Raw genomic sequence first — 24,243 nt, forward strand, 5'->3', positions numbered from 1 at the left:
GCTGTTCTTCTTTAAAGTTACAGTTGTCCTTATTGCGTAGTTTGTGCGTCAATTTCACCAATTCCGCATAGTCCGTCAATTTCCCTCGCCACTGTTCTTTTGTCGGGGTTTCTTCATTCTTCCATCCTCGTGCTGCTAAGAATCTTGCCGCCGTTGTCGCACACATAAATATATTCTTCATTTTCCCCGGCAGGTCTTTTCCTACAATCCCTAACAGAAATGCCTCTGGCTTTTTTTTTACGAATGTTAATTTGAACGTTTTCTTCAACTCATTGTATATCATTTCCCAGATTTTTAAAATTTCTCTACATTTCCACCACATATGGTAAAACGTCCTTTCTTTTTCCTTACGTTTCCAACATATATTTGACCCAGTTTTATACATTCTTGCAATCTGTACTGGTGTTGTATACCATCTATACATCATCTTCATATAATTTTCCTTCAGCAAAGAACAATTTGTAAATTTTAGGTCTGTTTTCCACAGTCTTTCCCAATCTTCAAACAGTATACAGTGGTACCTCGGGTTACATACGCTTCAGGTTACAGACTCCGCTAACCCAGAAATAGTACCTCGGTTTAAGAACTTTGCTTCAGGATGAGAACAGAAATCGTGTGGCAGCAGGAGGCCCCATTAGCTAAAGTGGTGCTTCAGGTTAAGAACAGTTTCAGGTTAAGAACGGACCTCTGGAATGAATTAAGTACTTAACCCGAGGTACCACTGTATTCAGAAACGCTATATTTCCATTGACACGGCCTCGAATTGCATTCGCCTTCTTTGCCGCAGCATCACCCCACTGGCACATGTCGGTTTCGAGACCCCCCGACCTCATTTGCTCACTTTTCTCTTCCCTCCCCAGGGAGCCCCGGCCACGTCCCGCACCGATGTAGCAGCACCAAGCACCGGATCATCTCCCCAAAGGTGGAGGTCCGCCCGTCCCCCTACCCTGCCCTGACCGAGGTCCAGAACATTGCTGGCGGCCCCGAGGTGAAGGCTGAGACGGAGGCAGCCAAGTCGTCCGGACCTGATGGCAAGGAAGCCAAGCTGGCCAAGGCCGCCGCCTCCCCAGGGATGGCCGAGGCCTCCCCAGACTCCACGCAGCCCCCGCCTGGCCTGGCCCACCCAAAGGGCTTCCCCAAGCCGGAGCTGCCCGCCGTCACCCTCTCCGTTGGCCTCCCTGGCAGCACCATCCTGGTCATGACCGGGATGAGCGGGGCTGAGAAGCCGCTGGCGCTGACCCCCAGCCAGCACCTGGTGTCCGGGGAGCCGGCTGCTGGTGCCCCCGCGCCCCCACTCGGCTTGGCCCTCTTGCCTGGCCCAGGACTGGTCCTCTCGCAGAACCTAGAGTCCACCATGGAGACGAGCGAGGCAGGTCCGGCAGCCTTTGACCCCGACTGCTTCCTGAACAGCCCCAAGCAAGGCCAGACCTACGGCGGTGGGGCGGGCCTGCAGACCAAGCCCGAGCCCCAGGAGGCCCCCGCGGGACCCCCGGCAACCTACCCTCTGTACGTGCCCACCAACCGCTTCTTCATCCAGGATGATGGGGCCGGGCAGGCGCCCATGCCCACCTCGCCAGCCGCTGCCTCCTCCTCTGCCGCTGCCGCCACCGAGTCGCCGTTGCCGCCGGAGGTCAAAAGCAGCCCGGAGGTCACCCCCATGGAGACGGCAGCAGCCGAGGGCGAAGGGGGCAGCCAGGAGGAGGGCGACCCTGGGGAAGCCGGGCGTCCGGAGACGGAGATGGCCGCCACAGAACTGCAGGAGGAGCTGTACTCCATGATCCAGACGGCCGCAGCCGCCACAGGGGGCTCCTTCAGCCTCTCCTTCGACAGCCACTTCCCGGACCTCATCCAGGAGCTCATGACTGAGGAGGGGGCGCCCGGCAGCGTGCAGAGTGCAGAGGAGGACCCTGGCGGCGGATCCGGGAGCCCCAGGCCCGCCCTGGCGGAGCCCTGCTTCGCAGCAGACGGAGGTCCCGTGGGGTCGCCGCAGCCACTGGTGTCTATTATCGACTTCTCCCCGGAGTGGTCCTACCCAGAGGTGGGTACAAAGGGGGTCGGGGTCTCTGCAGGGGTGGGTGGGTGGGTGGTCTCAGCAAAGAAACAGCCTCATGGGGTTGAGAGCGGCGGCTGGCCTGGGTGCGATGGCGCCCTTTGCAGCGCCAGAATTTGGCACACCCGCGCCCCCAACCCTTGCGCCGCCTTCCCAACCGTGGGTCACTTTGAGACCCCTCTGCACCCCTAAAATCCACACTCTTGGGGAACAGGATAGCTCAGGGCAGCCTCTGGCCTCCAGCTGCTTTTGACCATGCCTCCCGCAACTTGCCGGCACAGCTACATGATGGGAGTTGTAGTCTAAAGCAGGGGTTATTGAGATCATGGGTTTAATTGAGATTATTATAGCGAAGTGAATCAAGAAAGAAGAAAGAAGAATATAAAAAGGGAGGAGAAAGAGAATCCATAAAGAACGTTTTTAAATGCAGAGGAAAACAGCAATTAGAAAATCCATAAATTATAATTAAGGCAACAAAACTGTCATATATGTCATATATATGTAGATAGATTCAGGTAGGTAGCTGTGTTGGACTAATGCAGTCGAAATAAAAAAAAAAAATTCCTTCCAGTAGCACCTTAGAGACCAACTAAGTTTGTTCTGGGTATAAGCTTTCATGTGCATGCGCACTTCTTCAGATACCTTTCCTATATTAAACCTTTATTTCATATATGTAGATAGATAAACAGATTATTTCCCTCAAGTATTTGACAATCCATGTGTCACCTTGGTTTTGACAGAAACATTCCAAATGTCATTAAATTTGAAAGCAGGGTTGTTGTTTTTTTGGGAGGGTGTAATAGTGCAGAGGAATGGTGAGTAATTATGAAATTATTAGGCGTGGAGAGAGAGAAAGAGAAGTTTTTTCTCTCCTCCTGTCTCATAACAGCAGAATCCGTGGGCACCCAGTGAAGCTGAATATACTGGGAGAAAAGAAAGCAGTGCTGGGTTAACCTGTGGAACTCCCTGCCTCATGAGGGGCCAGAGAGGGCTAAGGATGGCTACTAGCTGGAGGAAATAAAGCTTCTGAATTTGGTTGCATGGGGGGCTAGAGTGTTCCTCTTGCGCCCGGGTCCTCCTTGATGGGCTCAAGTAGCCTCCATTGGCCTGATCTAGGAGATGCTCCTATTCAGGCTGGGAGGGGGCTGGTTTATCAGGGGGTTGGAGGCAGGAGGGGGAGCTGCTGGTCAGACCCCTGGGGTCCCAGAGGAAGCGGGGGGGGGCTGTTCTTGTGGGAGAAAGGGGAGTGAGGTGTGGGAATGTTCAGGGATGCAGGAGAGGATATATTCCCTGATCATAGCCTTTCCAACTTGTGTTAACAAGTTAACAATTTAGCAGAGTAACATTCCCCTTTTTAAACTCGCAGCGGATGCGTTTGCTCAGGCTCGCTAAAGCCTCTATAATAACTGTTCTGGTATTTTCCCCTTATTCCCTCCTAAAAGATAAGACACGACACAGTCTTCTATAAAAGTATAAAAAGGTTTACTCACACATCATTCTGTTCACAATCGGATCCCAGGAGGCAGACTTAGCTTAGAAAAGTAACATGCACCTGGAAACTATCTCATAAGGAGACAGTCCCTTTGTCCTCAAGAGAGCATCTTTGGCTAAACAGATGTTGCTTCTTCGATGCGTGTCGTCAAAAAAGAGAGAGGTGGCTGCCCTGCCCTGTGCTGTTGTCGTTACCTGCACAGGTGAGGCCACACCCACCTCTGGTCACATGCAGAGGAAGTCTGTCCCGGCCCAGAAGGAAACAGGAAGTTTACCTTCTGGCTGGACAAACATTCCTCCCCATGTGTAAACATGTTCACTCTAGGAAGGTTGTACTTGACTGCTCTTGTGCTTCACATCCCGCATGAGGGAGCAGCCCATACAGAATAGGAACAAGTGCACAAAAACACACACCAATAACCTGTCCTCTCTTTTTTTTTTAAAAAAAATAATATTTATTGAGATTTTACAAACATTAAAAAGTTTCAAAGTTTAGACTTTACAAATAAGAACAAAGAATAACCTTAAAGAAGAAAAAAAGAACTACAAAAGTACAAAAACAGAACACATGAAAAATACAAAATAGAAAACAGTTAACAAAAAAAAAGAAAAGAAAAAGATCAATAATTTCATATCTTATACTTCATTTACTAGTTTCCTGACCTCCTCACACCTCCCTTTTTGTATTCCAGTTCAGATATTTAATTCAGCAAATCCTTACGCTCTGTCATGTATCTTTACTCAGTATCTTAACCTATTATAACCATGTGTTTATAACCATTGTCAATCCATATTTACATATTCTTGATAATCTTTTTACCAATACCACTTATTTTCCATCCGATAACCTGTCCTCTCTGTGTCTCTCTTTTTTGTGGGAACAGGGTGGGGTCAAGGTGCTCATCACCGGCCCCTGGATAGATGAGACCAAGCCGTACAGCTGCCACTTTGATCAGATCACTGTCCCGGCCTCCCTCATCCAGTCCGGGGTGCTGCGCTGCTATTGCCCAGGTATGGGACCTTGCGTCTTTTGGGGTGGGGTGAGATCCAGAAACCCCCCCTCTCTCTTCCTCCTTGGAGCAAGGAGGTGGGCGGGTGCTTCTGATCCGTGGCTGCAGGGCTAGGCGATTTGCCTCGGGAAGAATCCTGCCGTGGTGCTGGGGGCAGCCCCCTTAGAAACCTCGAGTGCAGATGGGGAGCAGAGTCCATTGGAAGGGCCTTGGCTTGGCGTCTGCTTGGCATGCAGCAGGTCTCAGGTTCGGTGCCTGACGGAGATTGCCTCCCCCCCCCCCATCTGAGACCCGGGAAAGCTCTTGCTGCCGGCCCGTGTGGACAGTACTGAATAAGAATGCGGCAGCTAGACTGGTGACTGGGAGTGGCTGCCGGGACCACATAACACCGGTCCTGAGAGATCTGCATTGGCTCCCAGTACGTTTCCGAGCACAATTCACTGTGTTGGTGTTGACCTTTCAGGCCCTAAACGGCCTCAAAGGCTCAGTAGACCTGAAGGAGCGTCTCCATCCCCATTGTTCAGCCCGGACACTGAGGTCCAGCTCCGAGGGCCTTCTGGCGGTTCCCTCCCTGCGAGAAGCCACGTTACAGGGAACCAGGCAGAGGGCCTTCTCGGTGGTGGCACTCACCCTGTGGAACACCCTCCCTTCAGATGTGAAGGAAATAAGCAGCTATCCTATCTGTAAAAGACATCTGAAGGCAGCCCTGTTTAGGGAAGCTTTTAATATTTAATGCTGTACTGTTTTTAACATTTGATTGGGAGCCACCCGGAGTGGCTGGGGAAACTCAGCCAGATGGGCGGGGTAGAAATTAATTATTATTATTATTGTTATTGTTATTGTTGTTATTATTATTTATACCCCGCTCATCTGGCTGGGCTTCCCCAGCCACTCTGGGTGGCTTCCAACAAAATATTAAAATACCAGAATACATCAAACATTAAAAGCTTCCCTAAACAGGGCTGCCTTCAGATGTCTTCTGAAAGTCAGAAAGTTGTTTATTTCCTTGACACCTAGTGGGAGGGCATTCCACAAGGCAGGTGCCACCACCGAGAAGGCCCTCTGCCTGGTTCCCTGCAACTTCACTTCTCGCAGGGAGGGAACCGCCAGAAGGCCCTCGGAGCTGGACCTCAGTGTCCGGGCAGAACGATGGGGGTGGAGACGCTCCTTCAGATATACTGGACCGAGGCCGTGAAATGGCCTGACTCATAGAATGGTACAGTCCAACCCCCTGCAAAGCAGGGATCGCAGCTCAAGAATCGCTGACAGATGGCCATCCAGCCTCTGCTTAAAAGCCTCCAATGAAGGAGGGAGCCTGTTCCGCTGTCAAACAGCTCTTGGCCACTGAAAAGTCCTTCCTGGTGCTCGGCCGAAATTCTCCTTTCTTGCAACTTGAAGCCATGGGTTCAAGTCCTACCCTCCAGAGCTTGCTCCGTCTTCCACGGGGGCAGTCCTTGAGATATTTGACTCGCCGCAAAGCAGCTTCTTTCCTTGGAGGGCTAATGCCGTGCTTAAACCGCGCCCCCCACACCTGATGCTCAGCTCACGTGGGTGCAAATAAACCCCCCCCAAAAACTTCATATCACAGCTGTGACTGCTGCATCGTAGGGGGTTGGGATAGATGACCCCTGGGTGCCCCTTGCGAGACTACGATTCTATAATTCTGCGACGTGCGGCCTTTTACCTTCTTCTCTTCCGCCCCGCAGCCCACGAGGCCGGTCTGGTGCCCTTGCAAGTGGCCCACGATTCCCGCCTGGTCTCCATGTCAGTCCTTTTTGAGTATCGCGCCCGGAACTTCATGGCCTTGCGCAGCATGGATTGGCTGTCCCTGGACGGTGAGTGGTCTGATTGGTTTATTTGCTGCCTTGATACCCCGCCCTTTTCTCCCAGCTGCTCCAAGTGTCCATTATTTAATCCGCACAACGGCCCTGAGAGGTAGGCTAGGCTCAGAAACAACGACTGGTCACCCAGGGAGCTTCGTGGACACCAAGTCAGGATTCGAACTCAGGCCTCCGCAAGATCCTAGTCCTCATTTAATCCCCACAACAGTCCTGGGAGGTAGGTTAGGCAGTGCCTGGCCCCCAAGGTCACCTGAGTGACCAAGTGGGGGAATTTAAACCCTGGTGTGTCCCCCTAGGACCTAACCCATGGGTAGGCAACCTAAGGCCCAGGGGCCAGATCCAGCCCAATCGCCTTCTCAGTCCGGCATGCGGACGGTCCAGGAATCAGCATGTTTTTACATGAGTAGAATGTGTCCTTTTATTTAAAATGCATCTCTGGGTTATTTGTGGGGCCTGCCTGGTGTTCTTACATGAGTAGAATGTATGCTTTTATTTAATACTACTACTACTACCAATAATAATAATAATAATAATAATTTTTATTTATACCCTGCCTTCCCCGGCCAGAGCTGGGCTCAGGGCAGCCAACACCAATAAAATCACAGTAAAAACATAATAGGGGGGAAAGGGGGGGTGGAGAAAAGAAAAAAACCCAATTTAAAATACAGGTTAAAATGCAATTTAAAATGCAGCCTCATTTTAAAGTAGCTGATAAATCTAAGCACTACCCCACCCCTGGCTCTGTACCCCACCTAGCCTCTCCCATGGGATGGGACCCAGGTGTCCTGACCGACCTCCCTCGACTTCTGACCCTTGCGTCCAACCCAGGAGCCCAGAGGCCCTGTGTCTAGACTTGGGGGGGTGTCCCCCAATCTCTGCTGCCCAAGTGAGGTCCGAATGTAGTGTGGCACCTTCAGTTTGGGGGGTGGGGAATGCAGTGCCTAAACCTGGGGGCGGCCGAGAGGGGTGGGGGCGAGATTGTTTGTGGCTTTACTCTTGGAAAGAAAGGAAAATACTTTGGCGTCCAAGCCTCGCCTGGGGTGTCACCTTACCGGGGATATTCCTGGCAGGCTGGTTTGTGTGCAATGGAAAATAAACGGCTGGGGTTTTTTTGCGGGGGGAGGAGTTTCCATGACGGGGCAAGACAGGCCAAGAATATCACCCGGGGAGGGACGGCTGGCTCCCAGCCTGCTCCTCCCCTCCATCAGAGCCCAAGTCGGTCTCCCCTTTCCCATCCTAAGAAACCAGCAAGGATTAGGGCTGGCGGAAGGGAGGGGGGGCGCCCGTCCCCCAAAATCAACCACCACCGAAATGTGGCACATGTGAGCTTCCGGGTTCTGCAGAACGCTTCTCCCAGCGAAGTTTGTAAAACGTGTGCCTGGCCAGCGAGAAAGCAGAGGGGGGAGAGAGAGAAATGTTGTTTTTCTCCTCTCTTTCTGAGCGTAACGCTCAACGCCGGGGGGCATTGCGAGAAAAGGAAGCCCTCCTTCACACACGATGCAGGGTTCAGCTGCGGAACTCCCTGCCACAGGATAAAAAATGGGGAGCCCCTCTAAATATTTCTTATTTTCACAATAATTACATTTTGGTGCAGTTGCTTTTGGAATTGAACTTCCCCGTAGGTATTCATCTAAACATAGGCTGTTTGTAGTTGCTGCTGCTGCTGCCTCTGTTATTTTGAGTCCACTACTCTCTGAGGCCATAAAATTTTGGAATTGTAGGGTTGGCAATGCTTCTGCAATGCAGGAATCGCAGCCTTTGCACCCCCTCAGCCCAGGGCCCTATGTGAGGGAGCCACCCGCAGCACCCCAAATTCGGCGCTGGCCAGAGGAAGCTTCCGAATCTCAGCTGCTGGAAACCACAAGAGGGGAGAGCAGATCTTGTATTCGAATCCTGTTTGCGGGTTTTCTGCAATGGGCATCTGGTTGGCCACTGTGAGAACAGAAAGCTGGACTAGACGGGCCGCTGGCTTGATCCTGAAGCCATGAGACCTGCAGGCTGGGATTAGTCTGGGCTTGCAGGGGTCAGGTGCCTTCGGCAACCTGGATTTGTGCATTCAGATGCTTTGTCCAAAATAATAATAATAATAATAATAATAATAATAATAATAATAATAATAATTTATTTATACCCTGCCCATCTGGCTGGGCCTCCCCAGCCACTCTGGGCGGCTTCCAACAAAGTATTAAAATACAGTGGTCTGTTAAACGTTAAAAGCTTCCCTAAACAGGGCTGCCTTCAGATGTCTTCTAAAAGTCTGGTAGTTGTTGTTCTCTTTGACATCTGGTAGGAGGGCATTCCACAGGGCGGGAGCCACCACCGAGAAGGCCCTCTGCCTGGTTCCCTGTAACTTGGTTTCTTGCAATGAGGGAACCGCCAGAAGGCCCTCGGAGCTGGACCTCAGTGTCCGGGCGGAACGATGTGGTTGGAGATGCTCCTTCAGGTATACAGGACCGAGGCCGTTTAGGGCTTTAAAGGTCAGCACCAACAATTTGAATTGTGCTCAGAAACATCCTGGAAGCCAATGCAGATCTCTCAGGACCGGTGTTATGTGGTCTCGGCAGCCGCTCCCAGTCCCCAGTCTAGCTGCCGCATTCTGGATTAATTGCAGTTTCCGAGTCACCTTCAAAGGTAGCCCCACGTAGAGTGCATTGTAGTAGTCCAAGCGGGAGATAACCAGAGCATGCACCACTCTGGCCAGACAGTCCGCGGGCAGGGAGGGTCTCATCCTGCGTACCAGATGGAGCTGGTAGACAGCTGCCCTGGACACAGAATTAACCTGATTTCAAGAGAATCACAGCAGAGCCAGCGGTTACTCTTCGGTGGAAAGCGTCCGCTGAAGACGAGCTGTGAAGTATTCCCCCAAGCACCCTCCCTGCAAAACAGCCTGGGCGCTTTGAACTATAACTCCCACCAGCTCCTGCACCAGTGCTGACTGGGGGCTGGTGGGAGCTGTAGTTCGAAGCATGGTTCTGCAAAACTGGCGCAGTGTCTTTGCATGCTCTTCTCTCCTGATAAAGCCAGCAGGGAAAACGAAGGGGCATCGTTGCTCAGAGCTTAGGACACCTGTTTGGCATGCAGAAGGCCAAAGGCCCGCTCCCCAGCTGGCATCTCTGCAGGTAGGCCTGATTCCAGAACCCTGGCGAGCTCCGATATAAGTCTGCTTTCTCTGCTCCTAACCTGAGATAGCGGGCAAAATCTGCAGGCACATATTTGTGCCATAAAGTAGCCTGCTCCTCTTTTAGGTGCTTTAACCCGCCCCTCCCTGGAGAAAAATCTGTGGACACCTTTGCCCCCCAGCAGCGCCACTCCCCGGGTTTAAAACTCCAGGCATCCACACCCTTGGCCTCTCCTTGGGTTCCACGGCAGCATTTTCCGGAGTCTCCGTTTCCCATTGTTAGCGCGATCTGCCTGCCTCTCGGGTCTCGCAGATGGAGGGAAAGAACAGCTGCCCTTGCAAAAGTGCCCCCCCTCGCTGCCCCCCCAAACCGCCGCTGCCCCCTCCTCAAATTCCTTCCCTGAAACATGAGGTCGCCAACCGCTCTGCAAGCACCCAGGCTCCACCACCACCCTGAGTGGGAGAGAGACGCCCTCATTGTCACAGGACTCGGGGGGCAGTTCTTTGGGGTGGGGGTCCCAGCAGTCTGCTTTCCAGCCTGTGGCAGGCGGGGGCCTCGTCATGAGTCCAGGCCGGTGGTTTTGCCGGGATAAGAAACTCAAGATTTAGAAGCTAATCGCCAAACGGCACCTTAAACCACAATGGAATGTCCAGGTGCCATTTTCTGCGCCCAATGCGATTGGTTATTTTTAATTTCAATTCTATATTTTAAAGAGCAAATCTCAAAATATTCCGTGGCATTTTGCTTTCCCCGGTTGCCAACCTGGTGTCCAGAGATCTCCACGTGGTCACAAAATGGACCAGTTGCAAAACGTGCCTGGCGCCTGGCTAGTTTCTAACACGGGACATTTCTGACCCTGGAGGCAAAGCATTCCCTTCACCCTGGCTAGGAGCCACCGCTTGCCCTCTCCTCCTCCATGAATTGCCCAATATTCTTTTAAAGCTGCCCAGGTTGGGGCCGTCTCAGCCTCCTGCCTTACCTGGCCAGGTCAGGAAAGAACAGCTTCTTTGCATAAGGTGTGCATCCTTGATTTAGCCCTGGGGAGAACAACAACAACAGTAATAATAATAGTAATAATAATAATAATAATAAGGCTATGGACGGCTACTAGCCACAACGGCTTGCTCCCGCAGTCAGAGGCAGGGAATGCTTCTGAATCGCAGTTGCTAAAAACTGCAGGAGTGGAGAGCGGCTTTCGCACCCAGGTCCTACTTGTGGGTTTCCCTTTGGGGCATCTGTTTGGCCCCTGTGAAGACAGGATGTTGAGCCCCCTTTGGCCTGATCCTGCAGGCTCTTCATATTTACCTGGGGGCAGTTATTTGCGACCTGCCTTCCAAGAGGGTTGGCGCCTTCAGAGTTTCCAGGGTGGGCCCTACTGTTTTGCTTGTCCCTTAACTCCCTGCTGAAATCCCATAGTTTTTTTATGCCCCCCCCAATGCCTGTGATTCTGCCCCTGCCCTGAAAACTATAGGCCCTTCAGAGGGCAAGAGCCCGGTGCTATTTAGGGGAACTAATAAAGCAGAATGTTGCCTGGATGAAAGAGGAGGGCAACCAAAATGGTCAAAGGCCTAGAAACGAAGCCTTATGAGGAACGGCTAAGGGAGCTGGGCATGTTTAGCCTGGAGAAGAGGAGGTTAAGGGGTGATATGATAGCCATGTTCAAAGATATAAAAGGATGTCACATAGAGGAGGGAGAAAGGTTTTTTTCTGCTGCTCCAGAGAAGCGGACACGGAGCAATGGATCCAAACTACAAGAAAGAAGATTCCACCTAAACATGAGGAAGAACTTCCTGACAGTAAGAGCTGTTTGACAGTGGAATTTGCTGCCAAGGAGTGTGGTGGAGTCTCCTTCTCTGGAGGTCTTTAAGCAGAGGCTTGACAACCAGATGTCAGGAGTGCTCTGATGGTGTTTCCTGCTTGGCAGGGGGTTGGACTCGATGGCCCTGGTGGTCTCTTCCAACTCTATGATTCTAGGATTCCACCACTAATGCACTATTAGGGCATCATCGACTTGTTGTGGAAGATAACTGCGAGAAAACAACAGCCCTGAAGGGTAGAAGTCCCCCTGGCAATTTTTTTTTTTTTTTTGCATACGCCGCATGATTGTAATAATAATAATAATTTTTTATTTATACCCCGCCCTTCCCGGTTCAGAGAACCAGGCTCCGGGCGGCTAACAACAAATTTAAAACACTTAATTGATGCTACGAAGAAACCAGCATAAAATACGGTATAAAGCGTAAATAACAATAAAATCAAAAAACAATTTAGGGGGGGAATCCATCCAATAAACATTAGATTGTAAAGAAACAAACAAGCCTCAAAGCGGTTTACCGAAAGGGTAAGACGGTAAATGGGAAAAACGAACAGCGAAAATGTAAGGCTTTCGAAAAGTTAAACTACTGGTGGACCAAAAACGGATTAAAACCTGCGCGAGATTCCTAAACATCTGGGCCGGCTTTGTCTGAAGGAAAAAATTGTTCAGCAGGTGTACGGGGAAGGCGTATGGCCTGGTATCAATCGGCAGGGAGTTCCCAAGTGTAGGTGCTGCCACGCCAAAAGATTTTGCAAGCTCAGTTGCGAGAGCATGAAACTCCCACAGTGCATTGCAGGGGGTTGGACTAGATGGCCCCTGGAGGACCCCTTCCGACTCCACAGACCAGCCGCCCATTGCCAGAGTGATCTGGGGCCTCAGCTCAAACATGGCTTTCCGACCTGGCCTTGGCGATGCCGGGCAAAGTCCACCCGCTGCCAGCCACCCTCCCAGGGTGGGGTTGGTGTTGGTCTGGATGACCTCCGGAGGGTCCCTTCCACGCCTCCGACGTCCTGCCCGAAGAGTTAACTTGGCAGCAGGGCCTGCCGCGTCATGTGCAGCTAGCTACATAGCTAGCGTGAGTGCCTCAGATCTCATTAAGGGATTTCCGGGTGCCCCCCCCTTGCCGCTGGTGGTGGTGGCTATTTTGGGGACGACTTGAGTCCTGTCACACTTTGCAGCCTGACCGCTGCTCTTGCTGGGCCAAGAGGGGTGGAGAAAGAGAGAGAGAAAGAGACTGCTTGACCCCCCACCACACCCCCTCCCCACAGACCGACCTCCTGCCAGCTGGGCTGGGGGGCAGGACGACGAGGAGGGGGCTGCATACCCTGCCTCCATGCCACTCTCGCTGTCATTGCATGCCAGGAAGGGCTGGAGGGCTCTGCTGCCTCCTCTTTCTCGCCCCACCCCGACTCGTGCCCACACTTGGGGGGCATGGTGCTAACCTGGGACTTCTCCAGAGCCTCTGGCAGAGGCGGGCGATTCCCGCTGGGAGCCGTGGGGCCCAGCGACCTGAGGGCTTGGTTCGCGGGAGAGGGGTGCGCCCCTTCTGTTTCCCTGGGCGATGGACAAAGCAGGTACACGGGATTATTATATGTGGGGGGGGGAGAGGCTATGGGGCAGAGGGGGCTGCTGAGTCCAATGGGGCTAAGGGAACAGGGGCGGCTTAGAAAGGTTGGCATGTGGGGCAGGTCGCCTGGGGGCAAAACAAGGCGGCTTGTGTTCGGAAGGGTGCATTGCAATAGCTGTAGATTTTTGTGCCCTGTGGGGGAACCCTGAGGGCATCCAGTCTGGCTCTCGATTTAAACCTGGGTTTATTTTTGGGGGAGAAATTCTGTTAGACTGGGCCCTGGGGGAGAAAAAAGAGGAGGGTCTTGCTTGGCTGCCACTCTGCCCCTTCTCTCCAGGTGTGATGCTTTTGTACCTTTCCTAGTTTCCAAAACGAAATGTGTGGTTTTGGAGAAGGCCGGCTGTTGTCACCTGTCTGGCCTTCCCCGTCCACCCGACAGCCCGTCTCTTGTGACTGGCAGCCTTGGTCATTGCGCCCCCCCCCCCATGCCGCTGTCCCCCCTGTGGAGGAGATGAATGAAGTCTGTTTGTATATGTGGAGAGAGAGAAATGAATGGACTTTGGGAAAGTCTCCCTCCAGGCGCTCAGCTCGGCCAAAGGACTGTGTCACCCTTGGGGAAAAGCAACCCATGGATTTATTGCACAGTTTGGAAATGCGTTGGGAAAAGCATGGGATGCGTGAGAACGGGAGCCACGAAGGGGACCTCAAGGGTCATCTAGAACAACCCCTCGCAGCAAAGCAGGAATCGCGGCGAAAGATGCCCCAACAGGTGGCCGTCCGACCTCTGCTTGAAAAGCTCCAGCGGTGCAGCTTCTACTTTTGTCCTGGACAGCCGAAAACCCACGAGGGGCCGGGATCACCAGCCTGGTTGCTCCCCTCTCCAGCCTGCCAGGAGTTGGCATATTCTGCCCTCCTTTTCCCTATCTGCCTCCTTTTTAACGGTACAGAATGAGCTCCCTCCATGCTCTGAAGGTGCCTATTGATCTGTTCCAGGCGGTCTGTTCATTCTGCGTCCGTCCGTCCCCCCGATTTGCTCACGCAGAGGTTAGATTATACCCAGTCGCTGCTAAGCGTTGGGTGGTTTGCAAGGAGGCTAATAATAATAATAATAATAATAATAAGAATAAGAATAAGAATAATAATTTTATTCCTTATATGTTGCTCATCTGACTGGGCTGCCCCGGCCGCTTTCGACTAAAAACAAAACAAAGCACCAACGATCGGAAAAAACCTCCCTGTATATAGGGCTGCCTTCGGATGTATTCTGAAAGTCCAGTTGTTGTTTCTCTGTTTGATAACGGAAGGAGCCCTCGCTCTCCTTCCACGGAGGTTTTAAAACAGAGGTTGGGGGGCTGCCTGCCTGGGATTCTTGAGCTGTGGTTCCTGCGTTGCAGGGGGTTGGGATGGATGACCCTTAGGGGTCCCTTCCAGTTCTTCGACAAGGGCTCCAGAGAGCTGCTTTCCTACCCTAACAGCCAGAGAAGGGGGTTTTAGGGGCTGTGAAATCTCCAGGAAGACAGCAGCCGCGTCCCTCGGACGCCTGGGTCCCAATTCTGTTTTGCACCCCCTTTTTCCGGAGTCTCGGAGTCTTTTGCCCATATACACAAGCTGCCTCCGTCCCGCTGTTCAAGATTACAGCGTCCCTTTCCCAACCGGGGGGGGGGGGGAATCAGGCTGGCTAATCAGCCTTGAGTCGGGATTAGTTTTAAGATATCTCCCGCAACCCCCCCCCCCACTTTGACCTTCTTTCTCCCTCCCCATCTGCAGGGGAGCAGAGCCCGATGGGGAAGGGGCTGGATGAGGGGAGTGGGCTTCTGACCTCACCGCCCTCTCTCTCCCCCCTCCCCAAACCCCCGTCCAGATAACCAGTTCAGAATGTCCATCCTGGAGCGTCTGGAACAGATGGAGAAGCGGATGGCCGAGATGATGGCGGCGGCGGCAGCAGCCTCTTCTTCCTCCTCCTCGTCCTCCTCCTCCTCTGCAGCCCCCTCTCAGACCCAGCAGCGAGGGGAGAAGCCCCCCAGCCAGGTGAGATGGGGGGGGTGCCGGGCGGAGAGGGAGGGCAGGTGGCTAGCGGCAATTCGCTTGGGTGGCCGAGGCCTCCCAGAAGTCCCTCCCAGGTCCTAGCCCTCATTTAATCCCCACGGCAAACCTCCCAGGTAGGTGAGGCTGGCCCAGGGTCACCTGGTGAGCTTCGTGGTGAGACTCGAACCCAGGTCCCTCCCAGGTCGTGGCCTGACACTCAGACCACGGTGAGCCTCTGCCCTTCTGCTGCCCCTAAGACACTTTCCCCACCTTTGCCGAGCTCAAGGCAATTTCCAAACCAAAGGATTATTTTTTTTTTGGGGGGGGGGTCGTTGATAGATCCAACTGATGCCTTTCAAAGCCTAGCCTTCCGTGGGCCCTAAATATGCTTGTGGGGCCCCTGTGCAAAATCTGTGGGTTGGACAGGGCTTTCTTTCCAGCTTCCCCCCCTGCCGCACAGAAACACAGAACTGTAGGGCTGGAAGGGACCCCTGGGGGTCATCCAGCCCAACCCCTCTTCTCATGACGGCCAGCACCCTTATAGCATTGTGGAGTTGGAAAGGGAGCCCTTCGGCTTTCTTGAACCTGCTCCCGGCCCCCCTCACTTCTGTTTCACAGCTGCGGTTCCCGTAATTGCAGGGGTTGAACTAGATGACCGCCAGGGGTCCCTCCCCAAAGGATTTTATGATTCTTTGTGGCTGAGGCAAACGCGCCCAGCTGCTGCCTCGCTTCTGTGCCCTTCGCCACCTTTCCCCCTCCTCCAGCCGCTTCTGGGCCTACGCAGGCCATGATCCCCTCCCAAATTCTGCGGAGTTCCAGCTCCGAAGCTGTTTTTTTAACTCTCTCTGCTTTTAAATTGTCCTTTTAAAAGTGCTTTTTTGGGTGGGGTATGGTTCTCAAATCTTTTTAATGTAGTAACCAGCTTTGATGCGCTTTGCAATTTAGTAGTGCGTAAATGCTTTTATAAAGGAAAGAAAAAATAAAGCGTGTGGGTCTCCTCACAGCTCCCGGCACCCTCAACAAAGCTGAGCTCCCAGAATCCTCTGGGGGGACGCCATGGCGGTTCAAAGTGGTATCATAGCGCTTTCAAAGTGTGGTGTAAATGTGGCCTTACCAGGCAGGAGTGAGTAGAGTTTTGTTGCAAGGGACTGTGCAGCGCTTCCCTTAACTTCAAAACGGGGCGAGCCGGTCCGGCAGGATCTTGACCCCACCCTGCTCCCTGCCCCACTGCTCATTCCACTGACCGTCCTTCTTCATTCACTCACTCACCCACCCCCTGCTGATCTCAGTGGAACTCCCTGCCACAGTGATGCCACAGTTAACCTGCGGAACTCCCTGCCACCGTGATGGCCACCAACCTAATGGCTTTGAAAAGAGGATTGGGCCAATTTGTGGGGCAGGATAAGGCACTTGAAGGCTTCCAGCCACGATGGCGATGCTGTCTGTCTCCACGGTCGGAGGCAGCAGTTGCTGGGAATCGCAGGAGGGGAGAGTTGCTCTTGTGTTCGAATCCTGATCGCTGGTTTCCCATAATGTACCAAGAAAAAAGCACACCAAGACCTCCGGCCAATATAAGTTTCAATAGTGGGAGTGGCCGCTACTCGCAAATCAATAGTCAATTGTAAGAAAAACTAATCCATTGACAGGGCCCTGTTTCGATGTATTCGCCTTCGTCAGCGAATTTTTAAGGGGTCGTGTAAGTCTGAAGAATTTGTATAAATATATCCTGTTATTTTCTATGTTTCTCAGAGATGACAACTAAGTGTGGGTAGATCAACGTGTATCGTGAGCTTTTCTATTTATACAAATTCTTCAAATTTACACAACCCCTTAAAGTTACAATTGACTATTGATTTGAGAGTAGGGACCACTCCCACTATTGAAACTTATATTGGCCAGAGTTCTTGCTGCGCTTTTTTCTTGGTTTATTTAATAACAAGAACTCCAACTTATTTAACGTTGGTTTCCCATAATGGGCATCTGTTTGGCCTCTGTGAGGACAGCATCCTGGCCGGATCCAGCAGCCAGGCTCTTATGCTGCCCTTAAGGAACCTCCAGCTCCATTGGCAGTCTATCTCGATTCCTAGGTTGCCAGGGGTTATTTTGCCCCTGGGAGAGGCTAATGGCTAAATGGGACATGGGCTGGATCCGGCCGGGCTCTCCGTATGTCCTTAAGGACGGTGTGTTTCTTTAAAATTTAAATTCTTTATGGATTAAAAATTCACATACCTATATAAAGGTTATAGGCTATCTCTTTACATATGAAGAAAAAGAAAATTACGTAGAGGAATAGAAAATTTCTAAAGGAACCAAAAAGAGGGGGGAAATAACGATACAGGTGAAACTCAAAAAATTAGAATATCGTGGGAAAGTTCGTTTATTTCGGTAATTCAACTTAAAAGTTGAAACTAACATATGAGATACTCATGACACGCAAAGCAAGATATGTCAAGCCTTTATTTGTTATAATTGTGACGATCGTGGCATACAGCTGATGAATCTGAGAGATTTGGGTGGGTAGTTTTTATAAAAAGAAACACCCCCCCCAAAAAAAAGTTTAAAACTGAGGACAGCCAGAGGACGCTTGCAGCTTGCAGTCGGGCCCCGTGGACATTTTGGGGTGGGGTGGGGGCCAGCCTGGGTTTTGCGCTCTCCCCCCCCCCCCCCGCTCGATCTTGCATCCTTTTCTCTCTGGCGGACAACGCGCCTAAATTTAGCCCCTTCTCTGGCGTCAGCGCTCAGGTTTCAGTGGGATTGGCACCTAGGTGGCCAGCCGGGCTATTCTTGGCTCACTTGGGGCGGAAAGATAAGGCCCAGGCATCGTCTGTCCGTCTGTGGGGATTAGAGACCTTGGTTGGGGGGCGGAGAGAATGGGCTGGGAATTCTTTCCATTGAGATCAGCAGCCGGTGGGTGGGGTGGGTGGGTGCTGTTGTCTCAGGACCACTTGGCCCCTGGTGTTGGGTTCTTGGATACCCCATAAGGGGAAAAGGGCAGATTTATTTTGTTTGTCCCCGCTTCCAGTGGCAGGGAGTTCCACTGGCTATGCCCCTTCCTTTCATCTGTCCCGAATCTTCAGCTTCACTGCATTTCCACCCGTTCTGGGGTGCTGAGAGATTTCTCTATCCAATCTCCGCATGCCGGGCATAATTTTACAAACTTCCATCACGTTGCCTCTGATTCACCTTCTCTCTAAACTAAAAAAAACAACCCAATGCTTCGTAGAGGAGTCGCTCCCATCCCTTTGAATATTCTGGTTGTCTGTCCCTGAACCATTTTCCAAATCTTAATTCTGTTCCAAATCTTATTTCTGTTAATTTCTCAGTTTCCTCCTTTCCTATTGGTGATAGATTTTTTTTGCTAATAATTTGGTTTTATTGATATTCAGTTTGAATCCATAAACCTTTCCATATTCTTGAATGATTTCCAGCACTTTAGTAAGACTCTCTTTCGGATCTTTAGTTGTTATAATAAAATTGCCTGCAAACACCCTCAATTTCTAATTACTACTTCCCAGATTTATCCCTTTAATATTTTCCCCCTCTCTGATTTGTTTAATTTCCATTGTTAAGATCAATATTAACGAAGAGAGCAGACAGCCCTGTCTCGTCCCCTTGTTAATTTCGCTTTCCTGAGTTAGATTCCCATTTATTGCAATTTTAGCTTTTTGTTTGGTACATATCTCGCTTGAATACCTTTACAATATTGATCTCCAAATTCCATCTCTTGCAACATACCCTTCACAAACTTCCAGGACACGTTGTCAAAGTCTTTCTCCGTGTCCACTGCCATTAAAACGGCTGGCTTATCTATTCTTAAACCCAGGTATTCCAGCCTTTTCCAAATCTATTAAAACGCAGACGGTGAGAACAGAGCCTGCCAGATGTCAAACAACTACCAGACTTTTAGAAGACATCTGAAGGTGGCCCTGTTTAGGGAAGCTTTTAATGTTTGATGTATTACAGTATTTTAATATTTTGTTGGAAGCCGCCAGAGTGGCTGGGGAAGCCCAGCCAGATGGGCGGGGTATAAATAATAAATTATTATTATTATTATTATTATTATTATTATTAGCCCAGCCAGATGGGCAGGGTAGAAATAAATTATTATTATTATTATTATTATTATTAGCCCAGCCAGATGGGCGGGGTATAAATAAATTATTATTATTATTATTATTATTATTATTATTAGCCCAGCCAGATGGGCAGGGTAGAAATAATAAATTGTTGTTGTTGTTGTTGTCGTCGTCATCATCAGTATTATTATCATCATCGTTATTATTATTATTATTAGGAGGAGGCTGGCACCCAGGGCAGGAATTTGTCCAAAAGACACCCCCCCCACACACACCTCTCCGTTTCACGAGCTCCAGAGGCTTTCACCTTTCTCCCCTCCCAGCCCAGAAAACCCCCAAATGCACTGCAAGCGGGGTGCGGGGTTGGACTAGATGACCGCTGAGGGTCCCTTCAGTTCTCTGCTTCCGCGTGTGCAGACCTCAGAAGGGCTTTTGCCCTTTGGCGGAGGGGGGGCGGGTTCCCTGTGGTTTGCGGCCGGGGAGGGCCAGACTCCCCCCCCACCCCACACTTGCCAGGGCGCCCTGACCCAGAGAGCGATTCTTCGAGCGCCTCAACTTGGGTTTCCCCTGGCTGGCATCCGCGCTGGCATCCCGGCCTCGTGGGTGGCCCCCTTCTCCCACCCCCCGGCCCAGCAGGCTTTGCACCCAAGGCCTCCCTCCTGGCGATAATTCGGGGGCTCTCGCGCCCTTTGCAGCTGTGCCTGCCCCCCAGCTGGAGAAATTTCCCCTTGAGGAACGGGAGTCCAGGCACTTGCCCCCGCAAACGGGGTTTACGGGGGTCTCGTGGCCCCTCTCTCCTTGTGGGGTGCCTGTAATTGGCAGTACCATGCCTGGGGGAGGAGAGCCAGAGAGCGGGGTTTTTTTGCAGGGGGGGGGGAGAGAAAACAGACCCAAGGAAATTTGATTCTCAGCAGCTGCCTCTCTGACATTTCATTGTGGATTTGTGACTGAGAACCTCTGTGGCCAGCCATGCCTTTGAAGCGCCGCCTGGGACTCCCAGCAAGGGCAAGAAAACCACCTGTCAGGCGGCCTCCGAAACACTCAGGGCGGGCCTTCGCCAACCGGGCGCCCACTGAACTACAACTCCCATCAGCCCCCGGCCAGGGCGGCCGTGCTCCCCAAGTCTGGAGCGTGATGATGGTTGCGGAGAGCCTCACCTTGACAGGGTGGAAACCCACATCCCTCCAGCTGTTAAGATCCAGCTGGATCTTCTCCTCTTTTGATTTATTTTTTTCTTCGTATCTTTGTTATTTCTTTATTTCCTTTTCCTCTTTTTCATTCCTTTAGAAATTTCATATTCTCTTTTTACCCAATTTTTTTTTATTAGTTTTCACAATATTATAAACAAACAAACACACAAGACAAACAAACATAAATCATAGCCTTGTTGAAAATTACAGTTATTAACTTTGTTAAGTGACTTCCTCGCTTCCCCTTGGTTGAATTTCATTGCATGTCCTTTGAACGGTTTTCCAAATCCCAATTTTTATAAAATTTAACTTAAGCATTAACATCCTTAGATCTTCACCTTATGGAATTAAACATATTAATTCATCACCTAACATAAATAAAATCCTTAGCCCATTAAGTATCTGCAAGCTATTTTCAGTTAGTTTAACTTAGCAAATTTAACTAAGTAATCATTAAATTTATTCCATTCTTCCTGATACTCCTCCTCCTTCTGGTCGCGGACTCTTCCGGTCAGGTCAGCTAGCTCCAAAAAACCCATCTTCTTCATCTGCCATTCTTCTATTGCTGGTAATTCTTGGGTTTTCCACTTTTTAGCTAACAAAATACAAGCAGCAGTTGTGGCATACAAAAATAATTTAACATCTTTCTTGGGCAGTTCTAAACTTGTTATTCCAAGAAGAAAGCCCTCTGGTTTAGAAATTTCCTATCCTCTACGTAATTTTCTTTTCCCTCATCGGTAAAGAGATAGCATATAACGTTTGTATAGATGTGTAAACTTTTAATCAATAAAGAATTTAAAAAATAAAGGTCCAGCTGTGCTGATGGGATTTGTAGTCCGAAACAGCTGCTTGGTTCTGGGGGGGCGGCAGAGAACGGCACCCCAGTTCTTGCCGATGCCCCAGCCTCTTGACCGGCCTCCTCCTCCTCCCCACCCAGGCTGCCTTGGACTCCTTCGAAGACCGGATCGTGGCCCTGTGCGAGAAGATGATGTCTCAGTCCTGCTGGCTGCGCTCGGAGACCCTCGTCCACCACGTCAGCTTCCGGGGGATGACCCTCCTCCACCTGGCCGCCGCCCAAGGGTACACCCGCCTCATCGAGACCCTCATCAAGTGGCGGTGAGTCCCCCCGGCCCCCGTGAGAGTGGTGCCGCTTCCCGGCAACTGAGCACTTTGAACACTGTTTTTAGGTGCTTTCTTTTTACTCCCAGCTTCCCAGAAAGTCTGTGAGTTTCAACCCCTGGCAGGGCCACCAGTTTGATGGCAGCGTGGCGCAGTGGTTAGAGTGTGGGACTGGGATTAGTATGTTGAAATGAGGCGGTTGAGGGCAGCAGGCCAACCAGAGATCAGCAACCTGGATTCAGGAGCATTTGCTTCCTCCAACTGCGGAGGCTGAGGATTGTGGCTGGTCGCCTTCAACAGTCCTCCTCCATGGGTTTGTCCAATTCTCCTGTAGCAAGGAGTTCCACAGTTGGACTGCACACTGCCCGAATAAGTCCTTCCTTTGGTCTGCCTTTAACCCCCTAACTCTCAGCTTCACTGGATGCCCTCGAGTCGCTCCATCCCTTCCATCATTCAGATGGGCAGCGTACAATTATTATTATTATTATTATTATTATTATTATTATTATTATTATTATTACTACATGTAAGTTGCTTCCTTACGTTACTAGCAGACAGCAGCTTCCCAGTCCTATGCTCAGATCAGGGTGTTGAAAAAGTAGCCTAGATTCTTCCCTCTGCTTTTTTTGAGAGCCAGCTGTGCTGGTGGCTTTCCAGTGGCAATGAGTTCCACGTGCCAATTGCGTGCTGCGTGCAGAAGCACTTCCTTTGCCAGCGCAGTTCGCGGGGGAGACTGGAGGCGAGGCTGTTGCTGGCCTGACCCCCCCCCCCCCGCTCCCTCCCTGAGCCTGACCTGATTCCTTCCCCTCAGGAACCTCAACGCCCAGAGCCTTGACCTGGAGCAGGAAGTGGACCCCCTCAACGTGGACCATTTCTCCTGCACCCCCCTGGTGAGTTGACCCTTGAGAGCGGGGTGGGGGGGCTCAAGCAGCATGAACCTCAAGACACCCACTCGCCCTAGAAAACAGCGTCTCTGCAATCCCACTTCTCGTGGAATCGAAATGTTGGAAGGGACCCCCAAAGGCCATCTAGCCCAACCCGCTGTGTTCCAGATGCGAAATCTCACTTAAGACCTTTCCTCCCAGGCCATCTCCCTCCAGCCTTCCTGTGGCTGGAGCGCGGGGGGTGCAGGTGGAGTTTGGGGCCCACAAGAACGTGTTTTTTATTATTACCGTTGAAATACAACACATAAAAGGTGGGGTTTTTTGAAAGTGAAATAACAGCGTATTATCATTATCATCATCATTATTAAAATACAACACACAAAAAGGGGTGGGGGTTTTTTTTAGTGAAATAACAGCTTTTGTTATCATTTAAATATAACATGTTAAAAGTGTGTGTGTTTTTTTTAAATGAAAAAGGATAAAAAGAAAGAGAATAGATAGTACAGGGATGTCCAATCGGTTGATCGCGGGGTGTCCCTGGTCGATCCCTGATCGATGCCCCTCTAAAAAGCTCAACAATTATGGGTAATCCAATGGGTAGGTCACTGCCAGTGATCTACGCAGTTTTTTTATAGTGGGAGTAGATCCGAGTCTCTTGGAATCTGGACATCCCTGGTATAGTATATCACTATAACAATTGCTTACAATTACAGTTTTCAACCTGCTGTGCTTTGCATAAATGAGTTCCACATTTATAACGAAATTTGCCCATGCCGAGGCTACACCTGTAAGCAATCTGCTCACAGGTGGGTCTCGATTTGGCATAGCTGTCAACGTTTCCCTTTTTTAAAAGGGAAATTCCCTTATTCTGAATAGGATTCCTCGCGAGAAAAGGGAAAAGTTGACAGCTATGGATTTGGGCCGGGGCAGCAAGGACTAACTCCCTGCTCCCGCTAAGAGCTGCTGCCCAGTTCTTGCCCCGTGCGCATGACTCCAAGAGGGACGGGAACTTGCGTTTTGAAACCAATGACAGCTCTGCTTCGTGGGGCGTCTGCTACCCTGTGCCCCTGCCCTCTTTTTTATTTTTATAAAAAAAATATTAGATTTTCCACAATAATAACAAAAACCACAAAGCAGAATGACACACAAAAACAGAAAAAAGAAAAATACATCAATGAACGAAAGAGGGAAAAAAGGAACAATAAACAGATAAACAATAACAACAAACTTAATTCTTTACAAATCCAACCTTTTAAACATCTTGGTTGACTTCCTCTAGTCCCTCCCTTCTGAGTTTCCTTGTAGTTGAAAGTAACAGCTTTCCAATATCATTATTGAACTAAAACAATTTCCAACTATAGTCCATCTTATTCACTTTTCTTAATATTCTAAATCCCATTTATTTAATTATAATTTCGTTTAATCCTAGGCCTAGTAATTTCTAATTTTTTATATTACAACATTTATTCAAATAGTCCCCCAGTCCTCTTGAAACTCCTCTTCTTTCTGGCCACGGATTCTTCCAGTCAGATCAGCTAGCTCCGAAAAGTCCATCATCATCACCTGTGCCCCTGCCCTCTTGGGTGCCACCTAATGCCACCCCATGCATGCAAGTTCCACCCGCGCTCACCCTCTTAATTCCACCCCGTGTTTTCCCCCACCTCTCTTCTGCTAGATGTGGGCCTGCGCCCTGGGCCACCTAGAAGCCGCCCAGCTCCTCTACCGGTGGAACAGCAACGCCCTCGCCATCCCTGACTCCTTAGGCCGCCTCCCGCTCACCGTGGCCCGCTCCCGGGGCCACGTCAAGCTGGCCACGTGCTTGGAGGAACTGCAGCGCCAGGAGGAGCGCCTGGAACCACAGCCGGCCACGGAGCCGCTCCTGGACGTCTCCGGGGGTCCCGCCAAGGCCGGCAGTTGCCCACGCAGGCCGGCAGAAGCCCTGCACATCCCCTCCCCGCTCTCGGCCAGTCCAGACACAGGTGGGCGCAGGGGCCGGCTGCCCCGATTTTTTAGGAAAAAACTACGTTTCACGTTCAGTGGCATCCGCCTGGGCTG

General features: G+C 50.9%; 1 protein-coding gene across 7 annotated transcripts in view; it reads left to right on the forward strand.

Annotated features, from left to right (window-relative positions):
• CAMTA2 (calmodulin binding transcription activator 2) overlaps positions 1–24,243 on the forward strand; it is a 59,796-nt gene that overhangs the window by 20,808 nt on the left and 14,745 nt on the right. For all 7 annotated transcript variants that reach the window (XM_083472483.1, XM_083472484.1, XM_083472486.1 and 4 more), the window contains exons 9-15: positions 861–2,038; positions 4,426–4,552; positions 6,258–6,386; positions 14,756–14,922; positions 21,123–21,301; positions 22,116–22,194; positions 23,864–24,167. In XM_083472483.1, coding sequence (XP_083328609.1) covers positions 861–2,038; positions 4,426–4,552; positions 6,258–6,386; positions 14,756–14,922; positions 21,123–21,301; positions 22,116–22,194; positions 23,864–24,167 — 2,163 coding nt within the window. The remainder of the gene's footprint in view (positions 1–860; positions 2,039–4,425; positions 4,553–6,257; positions 6,387–14,755; positions 14,923–21,122; positions 21,302–22,115; positions 22,195–23,863; positions 24,168–24,243) is intronic.

Source organism: Podarcis liolepis (assembly GCF_965112155.1).
Source record: "Podarcis liolepis genome assembly, chromosome: 13".
NCBI classification, from domain to species: domain Eukaryota; kingdom Metazoa; phylum Chordata; class Lepidosauria; order Squamata; family Lacertidae; genus Podarcis; species Podarcis liolepis.